This window comes from Scophthalmus maximus, chromosome 3 (genome assembly GCF_022379125.1).
Source record: "Scophthalmus maximus strain ysfricsl-2021 chromosome 3, ASM2237912v1, whole genome shotgun sequence".
NCBI classification, from domain to species: domain Eukaryota; kingdom Metazoa; phylum Chordata; class Actinopteri; order Pleuronectiformes; family Scophthalmidae; genus Scophthalmus; species Scophthalmus maximus.
Window position 1 is genome coordinate 21456346 of NC_061517.1, and position 9612 is coordinate 21465957.

Consider the following 9612-nt stretch of genomic DNA (forward strand, 5'->3'; position numbering starts at 1 on the left):
CTAGCAAAAAGACGAGTTTATCTTAGAGCCTGAAATTCCCCCCGTGTGTTGTACACGAGGAGGCAGCTCATCTTGCACTTTACTGGAGCACCCTAACCTCACTTCTGCTGGAACAAGTGACACAGACACGGGCTGGCCACGATCCATTACTCACTCCACGTCTGTGAGTGAGCCTGTATTCTTGTATACTCGTGAGGTTTAGGGGGCAGACCACCATTTTTTACACAAGGAGATCGGGATGTTGCTCATTCTTTGAAAAAATGCTGTATAATGTCCCATAGGCTTGATTATAAATGGAGGTACGGAGCATGAAATGGGTATAGGTATTTGCCAGCCAGGGCAGTGGGGGTGGGAGCAGGTGTAAAAACATGGTGTGACACTAACTTGAATGAATTTTATTCATGCAGGGATTCGTTGGATATATAATTTTTTTAATTAGTTATATTTCCTCCTTTATTCGCTTTCTTGCCAGAAGTAAGATGAGAAGATTGATCCCGCTCAACTGTGTGGTTTGTTCACTGTGAACATAGAGCCAGCAAGTGGCCAACTTATCTTAGCATAAAGGCTGGTAGCAGGGGGAAGCCTGTATAAAAAGATTACCTCCAACTTTGATATAGTTGCGACTTTTATATTTATTTTGTGGATCGGTTAAAAGGTCAATTAGGTCCTCACAAGTTTTTTTTCCTTTGACCATTGCATTAATGTTTTTTGCATTCATTTAAAACATTTGGTTTTGTGTTTTACAAATTGAAATAAAGCATAACCTAACCCTTTTTGTTTTCACCACTTCATAGTTTAATGCATGTGTGTAAGCCCATTTCTCAATATCATAATTTACACTCTTAACCAAACCAATTTGATTTCCCGTCATCGTCGCTTAGCAAAGTGTGTGTTTGTGTAAGATTATGAATGTGTGTCTGTGCTTGTAGTGTATTCATCAAGCAGGCAGATAGGCAGAGGATCAACACATGCAGATGGAGGCAGACAGAGAGAGAGAGAGAGAGAGAGACAGGGGTGGGAATTGGGGGGGCTAAAGGAAGTTCCTGAGAACATTACCCAACAACGCTGTGTCTAACACTGTTACAGTTAGAGAACGGGGGTAGGAGGGTTATTGTGCAACAGCTCGGCTTTCAGTGTCTTTCTCATAAGAAGGTGTAGCACACGACTTGCGGGAACACGACGTAGATGAGCCAATCGGCGCTTATGAGTGAGAGGTCTCTGGCCACTAACGCCTGCCGAGAATGAGTAAGGCCCAGACGAGAACACTCTCTTGTGCTGTGATCCAAACAAATGACACTCATCGTTAACCATGAGGTCTCTCCAAGGAGACTCGAGTGAGTTATCACTGTGTCTTTTCTTTCCGAAAGCTAGACATAGGCTGGATTGTAAAATGTCTGTGGTAGCTGTTTCAGACCGCGTCCTATTTTCACGATGACTCAGTGTTGAACTAAGGCAGTCAAGTGAACTAGGAGGAGGGGGTGACTCATCGACAATCCATGCAAAAATACCCAACTCTGTATGCGACGCTGAAGACAGTTTGCATGATTAGTCCTTCCATGTGTGCAGGGGAAACTGTGGTCGACAAAACAATATGGACATTATCACAGTTTCTAGATAACGCTGGGCCCATCGGAAGCTTATGTTTAAATATAAGTCGGTTGCCCTTAACCCACGGCACAAAGGGAGTGGATGCAACGGCATGATGCTTGCTGCACCTTAAAGGAAAAAGACAGGTTTTATGTTTACCTCGTGCATTAAATTGAAGTTTTTTTTTTGTGAATTTTGGTCTCTGTATTAACAAGTGAACATTTCGTACGTTTTTTTTAATGCGAAGTTGTTTCCATTTGGCAGTTCCTTCAATGTCGTGTTTCAGGTTTTGGACATGCAAGTCACAATTTGCATAATTGCAGGTGGAACAAATAGTTTGTTAGCTTTAGAGCTGCTGCTATATGTAGACTTTGTTTTCATTTAGCTTTTGCTCAGTGACGACATGTCTCCCACTTTGCATCTCTGACTGAGTAAAAGCTCCAACTGACCTGGCTTTCTACTTTGAATGACTCGGGGCGTTCAAACCAGCAGAACGTCTTGGTTGCATTCTGGGACAACGCAACAGCACAAGCCAACAGGCCGAGTTAGATGTGACATGCAGTTTCCCCGAACGAAAGGGGAAATGAGCAGCGGCGTCGTTCGCAGAAACTAGCTGTGGTCTCCAGTAGACTGTTATCTCTTCAGGGAAAGCGTATTCTGTCTGAATCTCTGCAGAGAAAAGCCATTGCCAGATCAAATGATTACCAAGGGCCGACACAAGACTTTGAATTATTGGTAGAGATGATATTCTATTTGAAGGGCTGGTATTCCTTCGATGACCTCTGTCTGTTAATATCTGACGTGAAAGTAAAAAGACAGCGAGTTATGTGGAGCCACTGCGCAAGTTGATTTTGCATATTTGCCACTTGAAATGTGTTTCGAAGAATTCAACGTCATGTTAGATATACCTGGCATATCAGGGACAGGCTGAGTATGGTGCTCAAAGAGTGTTTCCACCCCGAGGTTGAATTAAGTGCTTTATCACAAATGAGTGATGTTGTATGTAGGCATGAATTGTGCTATTTACGCACCTTTACCAAAACTGAAACACGTGTTGATGACAGTTGACCTGTCTTCTGCAGAGATACTGCAGCATAACAAGATGAAGTCGTAAAAAAAAACATTTGCTCGAATGTTTTTGGTTCTTTATCACATACAAGTACCAAGTACTTGAAGTAAAACGAGATTGCTTGAATTAGTGTAGACATGCTACTTGCTTGATCCAAGTGGCAACCCACCATGACGTCAACTGTTGGTTTGTGAACTGCTGTTTTTGAAGGGCTCGAGTTTAGCATTTTGACCAGCACCATGTTGTTTTGGACGTAGAATTGGGGGTGGGTCTGACTGAGAAATCAACCACTGTGCGACCACCTACACCTGCAACCATGCACAACTGAACTGAACCTGTCAATCACGCCGTATCTATGCTTTACGGTGCTTTATCGTCTATTTGACTCTAAATGAGACTAAATAAACACCATGCTGTATTGAAGACGACTTGAAACCAGCAATTGAGACCATAAACTCCTAAGGCAAATGTTTATTGACGTTGTCAAGTGAGAAGTAGAGTCATTTTGTCATAGACTTCTATAGAAACGGACCTCCTTTTGCAACCAGGCAGTCGCAGGGAATACAGGCTTCAGGCACTTCAGCATTGGCTTCATTCTCCGTAATCCAGTGACTCTGTACATTTTGATATACAGTCCATGGGTTGATCGGATCACAAGCGGACACTGTCAAGTACTGTACATTAGTTCGCACCTGGCAATCAAAAAACCCACAAAAAGTTGAACATAGACTATTTGGTCATAAAAACAAAAACAAAAGGTTTGGACCTAATGATGGTGCTGCATGACAAGTTAAGGGACTAGCTGAATCAGGCTGTAAGCACAACATTGACCTTCTAACACCCTAAAATGCGATGTGATTGTTAGCAAACAGTTGCCTAGCCTCTCAAGCAGCCGCAGAGCACTTTGCTTTCATTTGGAGTCATGTTTTCTGACAACCTGGGAACATACAGCCATGTCTAGACCACTTTCCCATTCAAATGAAAGGGAACGTGGACGTCAGACTCAGATTAAATCTCCTCATTGTTCTTTTGGCCATTTCCACTAATGTGCGGGGGAACGCAACCAAATGCAGCACTGTGTGAAGGAGTGACTGTCTGCTGTCGGGTGAACTGAAAACAGCTACTTGCCGTGACACTGAGTGGACAGAGCAAGAGGCTGGAGGTGGGATGAGCTCAAAGGTGCTAAAAAGCTCCATAGAGCTGAGGAGATGTCACAGTGGCGGCATCTTGGCCCACATCTGCACTTGGCACTAAATGGGGCTGACAGGTGCTGCAGAGTTTCCACCCCCTTGTGTTTTGCTGCCGGGGCTGTTGTTCGTCTCGCAGTCGGTGGGGTCTCTCGATTTAGCCGCGAGGCCCGGAGTCCCACAGGAGCATCAGAGCCGATTAAACCTACAACTCCTATCTGTCCAGGAGAGGAGATCCATGATCGGCTGCTGCCCGTGGCACACTATCACTGCTCAAGTGCCTAGATCAACCCAGAAGAGCATTCTGCAGCCTGTCGGTCAGTCGCTCACATCCCAGCGCCGAACTGGAAGAAGGTGATCACTTTATCGCAATAACAGATGCTTTGGGGACCAGTGGTGTGAAGATCCTTCACTGTAAAGTAAAACTACCAATGTGAAATTACTAATACCAATGGGATTTTTATTGTTGTAGTTAGTCAATGTACAGCTGCTTATTTATTGAACAAGTTGCTATAACGGAGTGCCACCTGTGCCAAGCTTGAAAAGCTTATTTCACCTCTACCAGCCTATAAAAAACTGCCTTTGTGTTGCCATGTGCCCCTTGTTTCATCTGCTCATTTTATCCACCTAAAAGGGTTAGACAGGAAACCTGTTTAAAACTCGTGTAGCCTGTTTATCCAGTAGATTCTCAGTTTGTGTTTAAAATAATAGATCTATGGTGTCACCTTGATCTGAGTAGTGTGGCAATATGAAAAGGTACATTTTCAACATGACTATGTTAATCTACGCAGCATTATAAGCATACAAGGGAAACACAAAGAAGCCAAGTGTCGTAGTTAAAAAAAAATATTTATTGAAATTGTATAAAAATATTTTCTAACATAATTTACAATTCTAATTTGAATGGGTGGAAAAAAACAAAACACAACAATCCAAGCTGCAATCATGCAACCAGTAGTTTTTCCTCATTCACGCATCTCTGACACACACACACAAACATCCAACATTCAGAATTCACTCGCTCTCACAGCAGGCGACAGAGTAACAACACCAGTTACCATCAGTAGACGCTCATCGTTTACATACATTAAGATGGAAGTGCTTTCGGGACTAATTACAACGTTATTAACATTACATACACAAACACACGCCTGCTCTCTTAAAATTTCACGCCATAAATATGGTAAAAAAAAAAGGTCTTCTTGTTTTGTGTTTCTATTTTAAATAATCTGTGCCCTTCAGTGACTGTGGAATGAAATATATACGTACAGCCAAAATTCTCTGATAAATAAATAAATAAATTCTGTGACGACAAGTTTCATTAGGTGTGAGAGAGAGAAAAAAAGTCACAGCCATAATAAATATTGTTATTATTTACAATTCTTGTCCCCACAAAAAATTTAAGACCTGTGTGAGGCACTGTGTAAAGGAGAGCAGTGGAGGTTGTATTTCCGTGTGGTTTTTCAGTTTGCATTGTGGTGTGCGTTCGGGTAGGTGTGAACGACCGATTGCCAACGCCTTGTGTTTGTATACAGTACAACACGTGAAGGACAGGAAGCGGAGGTTGTAGAGTAGAGGTGGATGCTGTACTAAAGAGAGTGAGGTAAGTCCAGTGTTTTTTTATGACTTGTTTGCACAGGTTTTACAGCCAGAGCTATGAGGTTGTGTAGTTGCCAATGACATTGGAGTTGGCAGAAGTAGTGACCGTGGTTTTGCGAGTGGCATGGGCTTTACTGATCTAGGCCCATGAGAGGAAAAAAACAGCAATAAATGACATAAAGCCTTGGACAGAGTGAGGAGCTTAAAAGGCTCTAGAGAGGAACCTTTTAACAAATTCAAGTATTTTCAGGGTCCCCCAACAGACTCACAGAAGGCACTTTAAAGAAAACCCAACCCTCTTCGCCAACACCTCTGCTCATCCCACTCTGTGACGGCAAGAATTAGAAGGGAGAGAGAGCAGCGCACTGTGCTGCGAGGAGTTACGTAACTCACGACTGTCCACCTCCCGTTCAGTAGAACGGCGAGCAAATGTGCTATGATCGCTCGGCGCAGGTGTCTGCGCATACGGAGCTTGTCCTCCGGCGGACGGACAAATGACTGCCGCCCGGATCAGTGACCTTCTGACAACTGACATGGGCGGATGATTTGGAAAATCAAGCAGTCTCTCCGCCGGCGACGGCGGAGAGAGGTCTGGCCTGCCCGCGGGGCCGACGGTTCTGTCGTAGCCTCGGCCTCCTCTGCGTGCAGTCCTTTACACGCTCTCGTCTGTGCAGGGACAGCTCGCCTGTGTGCATTGCTTCAAGTCTGTTACACAAGTCCTTTTGTAATAGTCTCTTGCGTCAGTGGCGTCCAGCTCGGCCCAGTGTGAACTGCTTGACTCCTTCACCGGGCCGCGGCCACAGGGGTGGGCGCGAAGGCCGCGGGCTCGTGGCCAATGCTGTGCAGCCTGATCTCTGCGCTCGTCTTCTCCGTCTGCATTGTGGACGGAACCACGGTGGACGACGTGCTCTGCATCCACGCGTGGTTGACGATGTCCTCGAAGGACGGGCGGTCTGCCGGCCGAAGGGACAGACACCACTTGATCAGTTGCTGGCACTCTGAAGGAGGAGGGGGAGGACAACCAATGAGTCCAGAGCAATACGCAGAGTGTGAAACATTGTGCACATCTCTGAGCAAATAAACTAGAGCAGGCAGTGCAGTGGGAATTTACCTGTGGAGACTCTCCTCCGGAAGAGGACCTGCCCTCTTGTGATCTCTTCGTCGTGTTCAAACGGGATGTCCCCGCACACCATGTCGTACAGCAGGACCCCCAGGGACCACACCGTGGCAGAGCGGCCGTGGTAGCGGTGGTATTTAATCCACTCCGGAGGACTGTACACTCTGGTGCCTGAGGAGGAGAAAAAAAAGAGAAACATGTCTTTTATTAAAGAAAAACTGTAACGTTATTTAAAACTAATATCAGAGATACAAGTGGCGTATACTATTTCTGATATTTGTATTGCACAGTCAAATAGAAAATGAAAGCATTGCAGTGGGTTAAACGGTTTAACAGAGTGCAGCTTTATCGGCCAAGGCTATTATGTGGACTCAGGTGCCAGGGAGCATGACAAGGCTGTGTGTGTTTGTGTGTGTGTGTGTGTGTGTGTGTGTGGGAGGGAGGGAGGGGCGGACATGTGACTTTGTTTACAAACTTTGAGTTGTAAAAAATACAACTTCCCTCCAATGGGGGGCGCCAAAGCGAAGGCAATGCTGCTCAGCCTGAATTACAGTGCTGCTCTGTGTGTGTGTGTGTGTGTGTGTGTGCGGCAGTGCGCGGGCCGCCGAGCAGGTTGCTCTTTCTGAAAGACCAAAAAAAAAGAACGCGCTGGGCATCCGACGACTCACCGTCGAAGTCCGTGTAGATGGTGTCCTTCAGCAGCGCGCCGGAGCCGAAGTCGATGAGCTTCATCTCGCCGGTGCGCAGGTCGATGAGGATGTTCTCGTCCTTGATGTCGCGGTGCACCACGCCGCAGCCGTGGCAGTGGCGCACGGCGTCCAGCACCTGGCGGAAGAAGCCGCGCGCCAGCTCCTCGGGCAGGGCGCCCTTCTCCGTGATGAAGTCGAACAGGTCCTTGACGTTCTCGGGCCGCTCCATCACGATGATGAAGCTGTCCGGCCGCTCGAACCAGTCGAGCATTCTGATCACGCCGCGGAAGCCCGTGCCGACCTTCTTCAGCAGCACGATCTCCATGGGGACCCGGGCGCCGCTCGGCTGCGGGACAGCAACGCGCAACGTCAGTGCTCAGATACTCCCAACGGCTACTATGGTTTGACTATAATGTTACATCGCGTTACAAGTCGGCGGATATAGGAGCTTCTCTTACCAGCTCGCCCCACTCGGAGACTCTGTCCTTGGCGACGTGCTTGACTGCGACCTAGGCGACGCAAACGGGGGAGAGACGGCGTCAGGCCACATGCACAACAAGCCGCGCCTTGTGAACAATACATAAAGATGTGTGTGTGTGTGTGTATCTGTGTGTTTTTTATGAAGAAAAACAAACAGCAGTACTAACCGGAGCTCCGTCCGACGTCCTCGTGCCGGAGTAGACGGTGCCGAAGCCGCCGCTGCCGAGCACCGCGCCGACCTGGTAGAGCTTCTCGAACGGCTCCTTCTCCTTCACTGTGGATTGAGAAAACACACACACACACACGCGACCGGTTAACGCCTGGATGCGAGGAGCCCAAGTCGTGTGGGTCGTCGAGCTCTCATAACGGCGATTAACGCGAATACGTCGGCGCCGAACGAAAAGGGGAGAGGGGGGGGGGGGCTGCCGGCCATTGCTGCAGCCCCTCCCGCCCCCCGCGGCAAACGAGCTGGCGTCTCACCTTGATGGAGCTGGATCTTCGCCGGCATGTCCACGGCGGAGATGTGGGCCAGGGAGTTGAGCTTGGACAGCAGCATTCCTTTGAACGCGGGGGTCCGCCTTGGGAGGGGGGGGTGGTGGTGGGCCGGCGACGTCTGCGCTTGTCTTTCCCGGGGGCTCGGGGCTTGTTGTTTGTATTCCGTCTGACTCCCCCCCCCCACTGTGTGTACGAGATTAGAGTCCACGTTGCGCGCACAGAAAACGCGGTAGGAATCCTCTCATCGGCACCAACAAAAAACACCCCGACCCGCTCGCGTTATCCAGGGGGAAAAGGAGACGCGTCGTCCCGGCTGGAGGAAGGACCGCGACAAAAGGCTGCTCCACGCAGGGGTTTTTTTTGTAAACGGCGAGCGCGGAATAGGCGACGGCAACGAGACAGAGGGGGCTGCGCGGACCAACGCCTTCCGTCGGACACCGGCTAATGGAAACACGGAGAAGGGGGGGACGACGTCTATAAGGCGGTAGTAAGGGGGCGGGGCGTCACCCTCCGACGTCATCCCTCTTGTCCCGCCCGTTTCCCCTCAACGCGCCAATGGGAGCGCGGGACGCGCGTTCCGAGCTCACGTCAATCACGAGACTTGAACCTAAAGGCCGGGCCCTCATAACCGCCCCCCCCCGCCCCACACACACACACACACACAGGACCAGACACGACGTGGCGGGAATCGAAACGCGCCAAAAAAAAAGAAGAAAAAAAAGAAAAGAAAGAGAGGGGAGACGAAAGCCATAATCACGAATTCACGTCGGAGGGAAATGCCGATTCAAAGCCAAGTGCGCCCCCCGCCCCCCTCCCGAAACCGACTGAAGATGTGAACAGTCCACGTGAGGAGGGCAGCGAGTTCATGAAAAAGTCGATGTACATTCCCCTCCACCTATTCACTCTGTATATTCTGCTCATATTTGATATTTAAGCCTCTGTCGCCGAACAGACTGTTGGGCCTGTCGGCGGCGCCCCATCGCGCCCCCGGCCCAATGGAGACACGCTGCTCGCAGAGACACGTTCACGGGGTCCACACAGCCCACAAGTCGTTTACCTCATCATTTTCACATAGAACGCGGGCGGGGGCTCAGTGGCTGGGGTGAAGTCCCCGGCACTGCGGTCTCTATCTGAGTTTGCCTGACAATGGCCCCTCGACCCGGGCCGCGCATCAAAGCGCGCCGGGGAGAATGGGCGCATTCCACGCATTCCTTCGAATTGGGTGGCCGGCGCTCGCAGCCGTTCACAGGATGTGGGAAACTCGAGATAAAAAGGCTTCACTTTACCCCTCCCCTCGGCCTCTCCTCTCCCCGCCCTCCTTTTCCCGCGCATCTTATTGTTTGAAAGGCGCACCCCCCCCCCCCTTCTCCTGCTCTAGGTTCAGTTTTG

At 48.9% G+C, this 9612-nt stretch overlaps 1 protein-coding gene across 1 annotated transcript; it reads right to left on the reverse strand.

The window, feature by feature from the left end:
* Window positions 1-4673: 4673 nt before the first annotated feature.
* On the reverse strand, window positions 4674-8688 carry pim1 (Pim-1 proto-oncogene, serine/threonine kinase). The gene is made up of 6 exons (XM_035645153.2): window positions 8209-8688; window positions 7896-8002; window positions 7707-7757; window positions 7228-7594; window positions 6554-6730; window positions 4674-6440 (listed from the first exon to the last, which is right to left on the reverse strand). Exons 1-6 carry the CDS (start codon window positions 8282-8284, stop codon window positions 6226-6228), a joined length of 993 nt encoding a protein of 330 aa, XP_035501046.2. The 5' UTR covers window positions 8285-8688; the 3' UTR covers window positions 4674-6225.
* Between the last annotated feature and the right edge of the window lie 924 nt (window positions 8689-9612).